This window comes from Martes martes (assembly GCF_963455335.1).
Source record: "Martes martes genome assembly, chromosome: 16".
In the NCBI taxonomy this organism is placed as follows: domain Eukaryota; kingdom Metazoa; phylum Chordata; class Mammalia; order Carnivora; family Mustelidae; genus Martes; species Martes martes.
The window spans coordinates 25,153,670-25,169,567 of NC_137904.1; the positions used below are offsets into that span (position 1 = coordinate 25,153,670).

The 15,898-nt window shown below is 49.2% G+C and overlaps 1 protein-coding gene across 2 annotated transcripts in view; it reads left to right on the top strand.

The window, feature by feature from the left end:
- Positions 1 to 6,410: 6,410 nt before the first annotated feature.
- ADAP2 (ArfGAP with dual PH domains 2) overlaps positions 6,411 to 15,898 on the top strand; it is a gene marked incomplete at both ends in the record, with an annotated part of 31,738 nt that continues 22,250 nt past the window's right edge. Inside the window, 5 exons of one of the 2 annotated variants that reach the window (XM_080826819.1) lie at positions 6,411 to 6,608; positions 7,490 to 7,620; positions 9,239 to 9,330; positions 12,391 to 12,470; positions 13,415 to 13,527. In XM_080826819.1, coding sequence (XP_080682945.1) covers positions 6,515 to 6,608; positions 7,490 to 7,620; positions 9,239 to 9,330; positions 12,391 to 12,470; positions 13,415 to 13,527 — 510 coding nt within the window. The remainder of the gene's footprint in view (positions 6,609 to 7,489; positions 7,621 to 9,238; positions 9,331 to 12,390; positions 12,471 to 13,414; positions 13,528 to 15,898) is intronic. The other variant, XM_080826818.1, reaches the window with a different exon arrangement.

A 15,898-nucleotide genomic window follows, 5' to 3' on the forward strand; every position in this document is an offset into this window, starting at 1 on the left:
TTTTTTTCATAATGGAAGATATTATTAATTGGATCATTGATTATATGGATTGAGATGAGAGGTGTGATTGTTTAAGAAACCACCTCAAGAGGAAAAGACTTAGATGCTTTCCAAAATAATCCTTGGGACACCTGAGTCTTGATCTCCGAGTCGTAAGTTCAAGCCCCACCTGTGCTGTAGAGATTTCTTTAGATAAATAAATAAACAAATAAACTTAAAAAAAAGGAAATACTCCTCTATGTGATTAATTTAGGTATATCTAAAGGAAATTGAAGTTTTAGCTTTTCAAGTCTAATTTTTAAAAACTCTAGTTCAACAGGATTAGCACGCCAACATTCAAACCACATTTCCAACAGATGTCACCCTAACCCCTTCAATTGTAGTTGCAAGTAAACCTCTGTGACTAACTTCTCACTCAGTGCTCCAGGTAATGTTATAAAATGTAACCACCTAGTTACGATGTGTTAGTTCCGGACTTATTTTTCTGGCTCTTCAGAATTCACAACTGGATGTTTCAACTCCTTATATTTTGTTCAGAATGCAAACCCCACAATGCCCGATTGCCTGTAATAATGGGGCTTTCATTTCCACCCAATTCAGCCAACATTTTGTGGGGGAAGGCCATGTGGCAAAATTCACGCAACAAAATAATCACCATTTTAGCCATTTTATTCCCCTGCGATCAAGACCTGAGTTGAGATTAAGAGTCAGACGCTTAACTGGCTGAGCCACCCAGGACCCCCATTTTAACCATTTTGAAGTATACGATTCAGTGGTATTTAGTACATTCACAGTCTTATGCAACCATCCCCACTAATTAGTTCTAGAACATTTCCAACACCCTAAATGGAAACCTTGTACCCATTCAGCACTCTCTGTGCCCCACCCCCTACCCGTGCTCTAGCTCCGCCCCACCACCCTTCATGCCCGCCCCAGCCTCTGGCAACTAGGAATCTGTTTCCTGTCTCTTTGGGTTTGCTTGTCCTGGACATTTCACATAAATAGATCCACCAACATTTTTTGCTAGTCACCAAGAATATAAAGACAAATGGGACAATCTGCTTTTAACAAGTTCGCTGTTAACTGGGACAAAATAAATTTTAAAAAATTATAGGACAATGTGGTGATTATTGTAACAGAAATATAAACATTGTGAGAAAATAGATGAAGGAGATAGGACAAACTGTAAGAAATAAGTTTGAATTTGGACATTGAGGCAGGAGTTTGCTAGAACAGTGGGGGCTGGACAAGAGGGTGGGGTAGAGGAGAAGGGGGCTGCGGTAGTAGAGGAAGGAGCTTTTAAATTTTTAAATTTTTATTTATTTTTTTAAAAGATTTTATTTATTTATTTGAGAGAGAGAGAGAATGAGTGGGGAGAGGGTCAGAGGAAGACATAAACTCCCCGCTGAGCAGGGAGCCCTATACACAACTCCATCCTGGGACTCCAGGATCATGATCTGAGCCAAAGGCAGCCGCTTAACCAACTGAGCCACCTGGGCGCCCCAGGAGAGGAAGCAGCTTGATCAAGGCACAACAGCATGAAGTTGGACCACTCTGTGCTCAAAGGATGTGGACAAAGCATCCCCCAAGCAAGTTACCACCTCAGGGCCTTTGCTCTTGCTGGCCTATTTTCCTAGAACACTCTTTTTTTCCCTCCAGATAGGTGCCTCATTGGCTCAACCCTTTCCTTCAGATCTTTGCTTCAATGTCACCTCCTCAGAGAGGGTCTCCTTGACCTCTCTATCAAAATAGCATCTTCTAAACTTCTCTATCCCCTTACTGTGTTCCTTTACAGCATTTTTCACTCTGGTGCCATATTGTATATGGGTATATCTGTCTTTCCCACTTGAAGGCAAGCTGCATAAAAGCAGGACCCTTTGCTTTGTTTATAGCTCTATATCTCCAGTACCCATAACCGTGTCTGGCACATAGTGTATGCCCCATAAATATGTAATGAGTGAAGGAGCAAACACTTTGGTAGTACTGCAGTGAGGAGTCCCTCTGGGCTCTTAGCTGCTTCCTATCAAAGACAAAGTAATAGTGAATATACAAAGAAATAGGTCAGCTCGATCAGATTCTTTTGCCTGGCTGCTTGATTTTCCGCTGTTGCACACGCCTGCCTCTTACTTCCATTCCAAAGGGAAACACTTTCGTGATCCCAAGTCCTCTCTGCTTTGTTGTTTATTATTTTTTTACCCATAGTCATTTCTTTATTTAACTTGGAAATATTTTTTGAATCCCTGCTACACAGCTGGCAGGTGCTGGGATACACAGATGATACAACAGACATGACCTTGAAGCTTAGGTGAGTAAGGGACCCCAGGAAACCAGTGAGCAATTACAGGAGATTCAGGTGCTTGAAAACTCTAGCATTAAAGAAGGGAAAGGTTTTGGGCACAAAGATACTCATTACAGCATTACGTATAACAGCAAAAAATCAGGCACAATCTATGTCCAACAACAAGGAAATATACATCTCTCATGGACTATTAGGTAGCTATTAAAATGGTATCATGAAGCACCCATAACAATGTGATAGGAGACATTATGTAAAGAAAGTTAAAGAAAAAAGGACATAAAATTGTATGAAAAAATATGATTCTGATGATATAAAAATATATATATATAAGTGGCCAGAAGAAAATTTAGGAAAAAGTTAAGAAAGACTGTTGGTAGAGGGGCACCTGGGTGGCTCAGTGGGTTAAGCAGCTGACTCTTGATTTCGGCTCAGGTCATGATCTCAGTGTCCTGGGATCAAGCACTGTATCAAACTTTGCACTCATGGGGGAGTGTAGTCTGTGTGAGGATTCTTTCTCTCTCCTTCTCCCTCTGCCCCTCCTCTTACTTGCACATGAGCTCTCTCAAAAATAAATATATATATTTTTAAAAACTGGTGGTAGGACTATTAAAAGAATAATATTAGGTTGAACTGCATGCCATTACTATTTTTGTAGGTCAACTTCATGCTATCAACCTACTATATTGATGAAAGGGGACCACGCAGACCTGGGTTCAAATCCCAGCTCCAGACTACGTATCATCCAGGATGCATCATCTCAGTTGTGTAACTTGGGACAAATGTACTAAAATTCTCTCTGGGGCCCTCAGTTGTCTCATCTATAAAATGGGCATAAAATAGTTTATACTTCAGGGTTGTATTTAAGATTAAATGGAATAATGGCTGACATACAGCAATCCCTGAATCAGTGATGGTTGTACTTGTGGGTGCTGTTTTCTTCCTTCTTTATTGTATCTTCCAAATTTCCTGTAATTGTAGTTTAAAAATAATCTAATAAACATAATTATTTAAATTTTCAAAGGGGTTGTGATCTATTCCCCATGGATCTTGAGCCAAGTCCAGGGCTGGGAATGTGGTTGAAAGCTTTCTTCCAGCCCTGTGGCGGCTGGGCTCAGCTCAGCAGACAGTGACCCTGAGAGCAGGGCTGGATGTTTGTGCTCTGAGGGACCCTGGGAGCTTTATTTACGAGGACACTCTGTCCCAGGCCCTGAACTGCTCCCTCACCCCTGCGGCTGCTGTACAGACTGAACCCATGAAGAAGGCTGCCTCAGCCCACCCTGCCCCTTACAGCCTGTCCCCTGATTCCAGTCATGACAGTCTTTGGCCCAGTGCTCTTCTTCCCTTAGGAGCAGCTTCTGGTTCCTGAACACAGACCTGAGCGGAACACTGATCCTGTCCAATACCCATGACTGGGCTGTTGAGTTTCTGTTTGTGGTGATGAAAAAATCATAAAAACAGACAGTGGTGATGGTCGTACGACATCGTGAATGTAATTAATGCCACTGAATTGTACGCTTAAAAGTGGTTCAAAGCAGGATGCCTGGGCAGCTCAGATGTTTGGACGCCCGCCTTCAGCCAGGATCATGATCTCTAGGTCCTGGGGTAGAGCCCTGGGTTGGGCTCCCTGCTCAGTAGGGAGTCTGCTTCTCCCTCTCTCCCTGATTGTGCTCTCTCTGTCTCTCTCAAATGAATAAATAAAATTTAAAAAGTGGTTAAAAGGGCCAATTGTGTGTTATAGAGCTTTTACTACAGTTTTTAAGAAGTAAGGGGGAAAAAAAAATCCAGGAATGGGAGGATGAACGGGAGGGCAGGCTTGTCCTGTGGGATTTGGTGTCCTGGGGCTGGTGGACACCAGGAGACCTAGGTTTAGACCCCTGTTCCGCCCATTTGGCTCTTTGACCTTGGGTAATTTCACTCCTCTGAGGATAGCATGCTGCCCTCAGAGGGCAGTCAGGGACCTCAAATGTGATCAAATGGTGTGAAACTCTGTGTGAAACAGCCAATAAGTGTTAATCAACATTATCACCCTAACCTCCCCCAGAGAAAGAAACCCATTCATGGTTTTTATTTCTTAAATGTTTATGTATTCATTTAGTCTCCGAGAATGCCTGAAATTCCACCTCGAGACTTGGAATTCTGTAAATGGAAACTTCCAGAAATAAGGGCAGGAAGAGGCCAAACTAAAGCAATCTCTCAACCTCTGATTCCTCACCATGCAGGAGATACATTTTTGCTGGGGTTGGCTTTTGTGGGACCTCCGTCGAGCCAGAGGAGAGCGGGACAAAGGTGCATGAACCAGCAAGGCTGCGGGTCTTGCCCTGGCAGGGGCACAGCAGATAAATGACATCCTTGCCTTGTCGCCTACTTCCCCCACTTCGCCTTTCCCATGTGTCTCCTGGGAGATTTATTTCGGTCTTTTTTTTCTCATCTAAAGCAGCGGAAATGAATCATCTTTCAGCCTGTTTGGTCGACAGCCCCATGCCCTCTGACCCCCTCTGGGCCCTCTCTGGTTCCTCTGGAGCTGCCCCTGGGCTAGATTTCACCCCCCTCAGTCCAGACTCTCCTGGCCGGTTATTTTTGGTAACGTCCCCCTCCTCCCAGGCCCAGAGGCTTGACCTCCTCCCTGCTGTGGAAGATGGGAAATGATACACAGCATTCCACAGGATGGTCCCACGAGCTGACCAGAGGAGCAGGGAAAGCAAAGGAGCCACTGTGTTCTGAGGATTTAAAAAAATTTTTTTTGTTTTAAATTTATTTGACAGAGAGAGAACAGGAGAGCACCAACAGAGGGGAGAGGCAGAAGCAAGCTCCCCGCTGAGCAGGGAGCCAGATGCCAGACTCCATGCCAGGACCTTTAGATCATGACCTGAGCCAAAGGCAGAAGCTTAACTGACTGAGCCACCCAGGGGCCCCGTATTCTGTGAATTTCGTGTGCCACACATGTACTGGCACATCTCAGTGAAGATCAGTGGATCTTCCCAGATCCTCCTTTTATAGGTGAGGACCACAAGGCTCTGAGAAGTGAAGGAACTTGCCCAAGGCCATGTAGCTAGGAAGTGGTGGAGCCAAGATTCAACGCCTGTATTCTTGGATTCATTCTATTACATCATGCTGCCCTATGGATTCACACGTATGCACGCATGTATGTGGAATTGGGGATACAGGCAGGACGGCTAGACCGTCAGCTGCAGTTATCAGGATGGAAATCTAACATCCTTGTGCATAAAGCTATATGCATATGACATATGGGGGTTTACCTACAGAGGGGAAGGCCAGTGTGTGCAGTGTGTGCCCCCGGACCACAGAGAAAAGGGTCAAGGAGGGACAGGAATGGTGGAGGGAGAGCCCAGGCTCAAGTCCACCTAAGCCCTGCCAACACCTGACAGTGATGGAACTTAACAGATAAAAGCGCCTAGTGGAGTCCATGTTGGTGAAACCACACTTTCCTGGTGAACACAGTCATGCAACAATTCAATGGGCTTCTAAAAATGTGCGGGTGTTGTTTCCGGGAGTTACGTGGGATACGGAAATAAAGCTACTGACATCAAACTATCCAGAGTGGTGTGTGTGTGTTGGGGGGGGGAGGTGGAAGAATGATTAACATAAATATATAAGTAACTGTGATGCGACGTAGATAGAAAGTGCTCAGAGCCACAGGGAGGGACAGATCCTATAACAGGGTTCCAGAAGGACCAGAAGCTGGAGAGATTGCTCGAAGCCGGGTATTAAGGAGGGTTTCCTGGGGAGGTTGCTTTGTCTCTAAGTAGATGTCAGCACTCCATCCATGGACCGCTTTCCCGGAGGTTAGATCCTGTCTAATTTTCCAAGGAGTCCAGAGACGCGGACCTGCCCTCATTCGCCTTTTGCAGAGGTGGAAACTGAGGCCAGAGAAGCTGACTGGGTTGTCCACAGTCCCGCAACTAGCAAGCGGCAAGCCAGGGTTTGCTCTCCGGCCAGCCCTCGGGTAGCTCCCCGCGGGGCGGGCCTCAGCCGGGGCAGGAGGGCGGGGCGAGCAGGGGGCTGGGGCGGCCGGCACGCGCCGGGGGCGGGGCGGCAGGCTCGAGGGGCGGGGCTGGCGCTCGGGAGGCGGCACCGGCGCGCGGGAGGCGGTGGAGCGGCGTCACTCTTCACCTGCCCGCGCGAGCTCAGCGCCCTGGGCGATCGCCGGGCTAGGGGGCTGCGGGGCTGAGCCCCGCTGAGCCCGCCGGGCCAGCTATGGGCGACCGCGAGCGCAACAAGAAGCGGCTGCTGGAGCTGCTGCAGGCGGCGGGCACCGGCAACGCGCACTGCGCGGACTGCGGGGCGGCGGGTAAGGGTTCGGCGGCCGGGAGCGCGACCCCTGCCCGCAGACCTCCTCTCCTCCTTCCAGACCAGGTCCTGTCCCGGGCCCCTTCGGGACCCGGGCGTGACTCTTCTGACACCTTCGGACCCAGGCCCCCGCCCACCCAGACCGCGAATGTCGGTCTGGCGCCCTCGGCCGCGCTCTCCACAGCGGCTGCCGAGCCCATCCGAACCCAGGCCGCCTGACCTCCCCGCTCTGGACCCGGACACCGACCCTTCCATATCCTTGGACCCAGTCACTAGACCCGGGACCCGGATGCCTTGACCGTCTGGTTCGCCTGCCCCACCAGACACCCCACCCACCCGGACCTCAGTCCCTCACATGGTCACTTCGGACCCAGCCACCTCCCACGCCCACGGACCCAAACATCTCCCACACCTAGGGGTCCCAGACCCCCGAAGGTCCAGTGCTCCCTTCCCAACTGCCGGAAGCCCCTGGGGTCCTCCCAAGTTCCTGCTCCGCAGCGTGCCGACTTCCCCACCTGCAGCTCACCAGCCAGGCGCCCTAGTGCCGGCCCCTCCCTCTGCGCTCTCCTCTCGGTTCCCCGGAGTCTTGTCACTTCCACTTTGCGCTCGTCTCAGCCCTTCGCCCCATCCCTAGACTCCTTCTAAGATCATCCTGGTAGCCTCCGTGCTTTGGCCGGTGGGCTGACCAGAAGGTTGAATGTTGGTATCTTAGCTCACCCAAGGTGGGGGGACGGAGAGAAAAGGGCTTCCTTACATGGGCAGCGCTGGGCAGGACCCCAGGAATCCTAATGGCCAAGCCCTGCCTCTCCAGCACCCCCAGCCCAGCCATGGTCTCGGTGCATAACTCTCCATCCAACTCCCCTTCCACCCTCTTGCCCCTAGATCCCGACTGGGCCTCCTACAAGCTGGGCATTTTCATCTGCCTGAACTGCTCTGGTGTCCACCGCAACTTCCCAGACATCAGCAAAATTAAATCCGTGAGACTTGACTTCTGGGATGACAGTACTGTGGAGGTAGTGAGGGGGGGGAGCACTGAAGAGCCTTGAAACAGCAGAGCAGGGGTGGAGGTGGTGGGTGGGTAGCCCCATTCCTCTATAGGGGAGGAAACTGAGTTCCAGAGAGAAGCAGTAACTAGCAAGAGAAAGCACAGCCTATTAGAGTCCTGGCTTAGACAGAGACCCTGAGTGCAAGGCCCTGAGCTTGTTAATTCCCTCAGTATTTTAAGGATCCAACTATTCTTTCAATCAGCTGATGTAAGGATTAAATGTAGGCTCAATGCCTACATTTGTAGGCATTATGTATCATTAGCTGAAGTCCTGGACTGGAACAGAAATAGACTAATTCATGGTCTATAGTCTCCCTTCCACCCATCACCCCATAGCCAGGAAGGGCACCTTTTTGCTCCTCTCATCTATGGAGATGGAGGACACCATCAGCCTGGATGATATAATACCATTTTGGCCAGAAAACCTTCAGAGAGGAAGCTGTTCTAAACTGTGCTGGTTGGCTGAGGAATTCAAGAACTACTGGAAAAGCAGGCGGGTGTTTCCTGAGTGCCCACTCTGTGCCAGGCACTCTGCTAGATGCTTTATTCATTGGGCACGTAGTTACTGTAAGCCTACTGTGTGCTGGGTATTAGGAAAGAGCAGTGAATAGGATAGTGTCTCTGCCCACGTGGAGACTATGTTCTAGTGCAGGAGAAAGATAGGAAGCGGGTAAACCAGCAGGCAGACCTGAAGATTGTTTCTTTGTCCCTTATAACCCCCCTATTATACTTTCTTCATTTTTGCAGTTGAAATCCCTGAAGCTTAGGAGGGTTCAGTACTGCTCAAGGGTCACTCAGTGAATCAGTGGCACAGCTGGGATGTGAAACTTGCTCTGTTGGGATCCAAAGCCCATGAAAATCCCGAGTCATAGTCTAGAGTCCCTGGGGGAGAGGGAGAATGGGGTTCACTCTGCTCAGGGGATGTAAATTAAAAACCTGATGTTTCTTCCCACATGTGCTCTCACCCCAGATATGCCAGCTCTGTTCCTGAGTGGTAACTATTGGCCGAGGCCACTCGTGGCATATCTGCCTCTGGGTCTGTCAGGTGTTCATAGGGCCCCAGTGATCACCCTGACCTACCTACTCAAGGGGGCCAGTTCCGACTTCTTCCATCCTCCAACTATGTCTGTCTCCTGCACATAGCTGCTGGTGGTCCTGGCCATCTGGGGAGGGGGTGGGAGAAAGAATTTGAATTTTGGAGTTAGACAGGTCTGGGTTCAAGTCCCAGCTCCTCACTTTCTAGCTGCATCACCTTGGGTCAGTTACCTAACCTCTCTGAGCCCCTCTCCTCACCTCTAAAATGAGGATGGCAATATTAAAATTGTCGAGGAGATGGAATGAACTAATGGGGAGGGACTGTAATGTGTTCTGCCTACATGAGGTATGCTGTAGCCCCTCATTGCCCCAGGCTGGGGCTTCCCAGCAGCATGGATAACCAAGCCCAATGCAAAGTATCAGATTCCAGTAGGAGTGTCTCTTGACTCAGCCTCGGAGCCAGTGGGAAGAGCAGCCTTCTGGGTAGACCATGGTTTCATTTCACATTTTTTCAAGTTCTAATATTACCTCAAGTTGCTGTTGTCTTGCAGTTTATGACCCACAACGGGAACCTCCGTGTGAAGGCCAAGTACGAAGCCAGAGTCCCTGCTTTCTACTATGTCCCCCAGGCCAACGACTGCCTGTGAGTGGGTGATTTCTTGGTCTCCCCTCCCCCACCCCTACTCCATCTCTGGTGCCTTTGTCTCTGGTGGTCTTTTCCAAGTACCTGGTGGACCCGGGAAGACATTTTGGTACTGTCATGGAAAATACTTAGACCTGGCTCAGTTCCTCCTCTACCCTTATTCCTTGATTTATCACTTCCCCTCTATGGGACTCAGTTTCCACAGCTGTGATATGGGGCATTTTTTCTATGACCTGCCCCTTTGCCTCTGATGTTCTCATAGCCTACTGGTGGCAGATAACTCGATAGCGAAGAGGAACACTGGTATTTTAGTAGGACAGCTGTGTTTCAGCTATTTCCTGTGAAGTGTTGTGCTCAGGGCTGTCCCACTTGAACTCAGCCTAGCTCCAAAGCAGCTGTCTGGCCCCAGATCCCTATGTAATCACCATAAAAATAATAGTAGCCACTAATATTTATTGAACTCTGCCTATGTACCAGGCCCTGTGCTAAATGCTGTGTGCATTCATGTCTTTCATTCTCTCAACAGCTCTGAGATAACACTGGCACGGTCCCCATGAAATAGATAACATTCCTGAGTCTCATAGAGACAGAACTGAGACTGACTAGCCCATCTGACACCAAGGCACCGGGGAAATCTAATATAAGTGGGGGGAAGCTGGGAAGCAACAGGAGGTTTCAGGTCCCCTGGATGTGAGGGGTCAGTGTGACCCTGGTACCTAGTGACCCCAGCCTCTGCAGGACTGACTGCCTGAACCTTAGCTTTCCTTCCAGGGACTCAGGCTCACTGCCAGGTTGCTAGACAGTGACCCCCTCCCTTCATCCACCCCCAGCCACCATTCTGGAATAAATAGGAAGAACATACCCTCTGGGCAGGTACAGCCTCACTGGCAGTGGGGGTATGGCTTTCAGGAAACAGGCTGCATTTCAGTCACCATTGTCCTTTAGCCTCAGCAGGAAGCTTTTGGACAGTGTGCAGACTATACAACTGTACCTAGTACCCTACCATTTTCCAGTAGTTAAAACAACCCAGAGGCTGCTGATGCAGCATGGAGTGGTGGGGTGGGGGTGGGGGGACACAGCTTTCTACTCAGAGGACCCCAGTATTTTTTCCTGACTCTACCACTCTCTAGCTGTGAGAAGGTAGACAAGTTACCAAACCTCTCTGAATGGTGGCTCTCTTGTCTCTGAAATGTAGTTAATGATGCCTACGTCATGGCATGGTGGTAGAGAGTAAATGAGATAATTTATGTGAAATGTCTCACAGGCCACCCAACAGACTAGTTTAAAAAAATTTTTTTTAAGATTTTATTTATTTATTTGACACAGAGAGAGAAATCACAAGTAGGTAGAGAGGCAGGCAGAAGGAAAGGGGGATGCAAGCTCCCTGCTGAGCAGAGAGCCTGATGCGGGGCTCAGTCTCAGGACCCTGAAACCATAACCTGAACTGAAGGCAGAGGCAGAGGCTTTAACCCACCAAGCCACCCAGGTGCCCCCCAATAGGCTAGTTTTAATCCATTTCTCACTGTCACCTTTGGAATGCTGCCTGGTCCCCAGCCCGGCTGAGGGAGGTGCCAGGCTTACCTCAAGAGGGTCTGGCTCCCCTTGCCTCCCTGCTGCTTTGCTGCAGGGAGAAAGGAACAGGCATTTGGTGAACACCTACTACGTGTTGGGCTTTCTGCCAGCACTCCAGACACTACTTCCATGATTCCAACCACAGCCCCTCACCTTACACCCTATTAGTGGGACACAAATGGCCTCCTCCCTGGAAATCTAGAAGTCCTCTAAATTCCCCACCTCCAGGACCAGGACTGGGGCCTCAGTCTCCACTCCCTCTCCCAGCTCTGATCCTGTGGCTCAGGGTGCCACGGTGGGCTTGGTGACTGTCTTCAGTGTGCTGGGGGTGAGGGCTGTGCATTAAGCAGGGCCTCTGGTTGCAAGTGACAGAATCACAGCTTAAACACGAGGGGAGTTGTAGGTTCTAGGGATCAGACCGTAGGAGGGACAGAGGTGGAGCCCCCTCAGGATGGACAGGCCAGCAGCACAAACGCCTCTCACATTCTCTTTCTTGTTCTCATTCCTGCCCCTTTCAGTTGGCCAGGCTTCTTTCATGTAGCTGGGAGCAAGGCCACTTTGGGTCCCTGGCTCCAGATCCTGGGCTCCAGCTACCAGCTTGACGGAGAGAGGGCTTCCAGTCCACCCCTCCCTCGGTTTTTCTCCTTTTGCTCCAGTAGCTCAGGGCAGAGCTCTGATTATCCAGGTCGGGCCAGGTGCCCACTTCCGGGTCATTCCCTGTGGCTCTCGGGTAAGGTCACGTGAACCTTAGAATGTTTACCTGGAAAAGGCAAGAGGGAACCAAACAATTGAAATAAGTTTTCTGCAGGGGTCATGTGACTGATTAGGCTAACATTAAACTCCTGCTATGTGGTGATCATGGTACCAGATCCTTTTACATATATATTTAAGCCCCTCAACAACCCCAAGGAGACGGTAGGTATAATATCATTGACATATTCCCCAAGTTCAGAGGAGTTACGCAACTTGCCGTGGGTCACATGGTGGATAAATAGGAGAGGAGGAGCAGGTCCCAGGTGGTTGGACCCCAGGTGCTGTGTCCAGTGCAACAGGCCCAGATTTTATGGGCAAGCCACAGGAAGAGGGTCCTGGACTCTCCTGGCTTCAGCTGATGAGTGTGCAGTGGGAGGGGGTGGTATAGATGGTCCAGGGGAGCTGGTTGATCTAGAAGGCTGGGCTGGGGTTGGAATAACCCAGTGGTTTTCAGATAACCCCTTGGGGGGAGTATTTTTCCCCCGGGAGACACTGGCAATATCTGAAGACATTTTGGGGTATCATAACTAGGAAGGGGGTACTACCAGTGATGGCACTGGGCATCCGACAGAACATAGGAGTCTTCCCCTTCCCCCAACAGAGAATTAGTCCCAAATGTAATGGTACCGAAGCTGAGCAGCCCTGGGGGTTCTGACCAGGCAGCTGCTGGGGTGCCCCCACCCTGTGGGAAGGGGGTGCCTCAGACATAGTTGACCAAAGGCTCTCTCTTCTTAGGGTGTTAAAGGAACAGTGGATTCGAGCTAAGTATGAAAGACAGGAATTTATGGCCGATGGGAAAATCACCTCACCTCCAGGTAAGGTTATTTCCATCATCTTTTGAGGTCTATGTTCTAATGAATTTTGGTCAATAAAGCACCTGAGTATTAGGAAGAAGGCCCAGTCAGGAGCTCTCTGCTGGCCTTACTCTGGCCACAGAGGCCAAGGTGTGGGTTCCTTTGCCTCTGAAACAGCAACACGTCAGCAGGCGGAGGTTTATGGTCTGAATGGTCAAGAAGCATTTTTATCTCCGGTCCCCACAGGGCCACAGGTGCATACAGTGTCTTAGTGTAAAGTTGCAGGAAGACTCACCCGCCAGGCAGTTAGCAAAAGGCAGCCCTGCTGTTGGGGAGTGTGGCCCCTCGTGTGGCACAAGGCTTGGTAAAGTACATGGGAGGGATTTCTGCCTCCCTTCCCACCTTCGTGTGGGGCCCAAGCTCATGGCTGGCCCTTAGCCTGTGGCCGTGTCTGACCACTGCTCTGAGCCCAAGCTGACACTGACTCAGAAAGCAAAGTGTACAAAACCACTGCGAGGACCGGAGGCAGCCAGAGCTCAGCAGCCCTAGCTCCGGGGAGCACATGGTACTCTTGAACTTGCAGGTACCTAGAGGTCTCTCGACATTTCCGCCCTTTGGAGGGTTTTGTCAGGTCGGCGTCAACATGACACCGGGCAGCACCGTTCCCAGCATCTTTCAGAATCATCCAGTTTCTCAGGACTTAGCCTTCTTAAGGGTTTAGTCTGTCTTCTTATGAAAGAGCCAAAGAAGGAAGTTAGGGAGAGCCCAACCGAAATCATGAGACTTGGCAAATTTGGCCCCAGACAGAACCCTACGTGCAGCAGCTGACATAGCTAAGTTAGATTTAAGATATTTTAGCACGGGGTGGAGCGTTCACTCTACCCTCGAGACCCTACGCGGTTTGCAAACTGCTTGTTCATCTCAAGGATGTGGCTGTTCCCTCTTTCTCATCCTTGGCGGCTAAGGAAACCGGGAAGGGCTCCTGTGGAAACGGGGAAGGGACAATGCACAGTTCCTGAGAAGGAAGTTTGTCCTCCTGGCAAAAGAAGGCCTCCTGAAGTACTACACTAAAGAGGAGGTAAGAGACCAGACCAGCAATGGTCTCTCCCTGAGCGCTGGCCCGCACCCCACTGAGGTCACGTTGGAATCAAGGATGCCGTCTTCCAGATCATCTCAGCCACTGCACAGTTACTTTTCCTCAGTCAGGCAATCAGTCCAGTCCGCAGAAAACACACCTTCTCTTCCCTTAGAATTAGCTTAGACTGGGCCTTGGATGGCCACTTGAGCTTACTGCATTTGTTCATCCCCTCAAGAAATTATTTATTTATTTACATATTTTAAAGATTTTTATTTACTTATTTGAAAGAGAGAGAGGGAGAAAGAGAAGGAGCGGGGGGAGGGGCCAAGAGGGAGAGGGAGGGAGGGAGAGGGAGAAGCAGACTCTTCACAGAGTGGGGAGCCCGATGCGGGGCTCGATCCTGGGACTCCAGGATCATGACTTGAGCCAAAGGCAGCTGCTTAACCAACTGAGCCACCCAGGCACCCCTCAATAAATTATTTATTGATCACCTACTATGTACTAGACATTCCTGTAAGCACTGGGGCTATAGCAGTAAATGAAATGAAGCTCCTATTCTCATGGGGCTTACAGTCTAATGGAAGAAGACAGGTGGTAACCAACAGGTACATCAACATATGATATCTGAGGGGCACCTGGGCGGCTCAGTCAGTTAATTGTCTGTCTTTGGCTCAGGTCATGATCCCAGGGTCCTGGGATTGAGTCCCCTGTTGGGCTCCTTTCTCAGTGGGGAGCCTGCTTCTTCCTTAGCCTGCCCCCCCCCACCACTTTTGCCCTCTCTCTCTGGCAAATAAATGAATAAAATCTTATATATATGTGTGCATATGTATATACATACATATATATGATATATATAATATAAAATACACACATATATGTATATGATATGTATGGTATATGAGGTGGTAGTAGGTTCTGTGAAGAGAAGTAAAAGCAGGTGAAGAGTTAGAGGATGGTGAGGCTGATATCACACAGGGGTCATGGAAGGCCCCTCTGATGACATTGGAGCAGAGAAATCAATAAAAGTGAGCAAGTCAGGGGCTCCTGCATAGGTCAGTCGGTTAAGCAACTGGCTCTTGGTTTCAGCCCAGGTCATGATCCCAGATCAGGGTCCGGGCTCAGTGCAGAGTCTGCTTAGGTTTCTCTCTCTCTCTCCCTTCTCCATCTGCTCTTCCCCACTAAAATAAATAAATAAATTTTTTTTAAAAAAAGTGAGCAAGTCATGTGGGTACATGGGGCAGAATAGAAGAAGTGGAGGGAACATAAACATGGTCCTGGCTGGCACATACATGCGTGCCAGTTAGAAAATGACCCCTCTGAGATGGTGTAGCCCTGAGGCCCAGGTCTAGATAAGCAGAAGCCTAGATTGCAGTTCTCGATTACACCCTCAGCCAGGGACTTTTTGTTTAGGGCACAAGCTACTCCACCATATGCCACAGCCTGAGCTGGGAGGGTGGTTGGTGGATCAAGGAAGCCAAAGTGACCTGTGCAGAAGGAGCAAAGAAAAGGATGGAGATGAACTTACATAGGTAAGGACCTTGTAAGGCCTAGTAAGACTCAGGATTTTTTTAAAAACAGTTTTATCAAGCTATAAATTCACAGAGGTGACTGGGTGGCTCAGTCAATGAAGTGTGGGACTCTTGATCTCAGCTCGGGTCTTGATCTCAGGGTTGTGGGATCAAGCCCTACTCCCAGCCTACATTGCACGGGGCTCTGCTTATAGCAGAGGGTCTGCTCTGGATTCTCTCTCTCCTCCTCCCTCACTGCTTGCATTTTCTCTCTCTCCCTAGCTCTAAAATAAATAAATAAATCTTAAAGGAAAGATAAAAATCCATATGTCATTACAATTCACCCATTTAAAGCATACAATTAATGGCTTTTAGTCTATTCACAGAGTTGTGTAACTGTTACCACAATCAATTTTAGAACATTTTCAAAACCCCCGAAAGAGGGTGCCTGGGTGGCTTAGTCGTTAAGCACCTGCCTTTGGCTCAGGTCATGATTCCCCGGTCTGTGAATCAAGTCCCGCATCAGGCTCCCTGCTCTGCAGGGAGAAACCCAAAAAGAAATCCCACATCCATTAGTCCTTATCCTCTCCCCACCAAACCCCCAGCCCCAGGACACCAACGATCTACTTTCTGTCTCTGTAGGTTTGCCTATTATGGACAAATAAGGACATGGACTAGGTGGTCTTTTGTAAGAGACCTCTTTCATTTTGTATACGTGTTTAAGATTCATTCAGGTAGCATGTATTAGTACTTCTTTTTATTGCTAAGTACTGGTACATTGTGTGCACCTTTCATCTGTTCACTTAGTTGGTGGACATTTGAGTTATTTCCACTTTTTGGCAAGTATGAATTACGCTCTTATG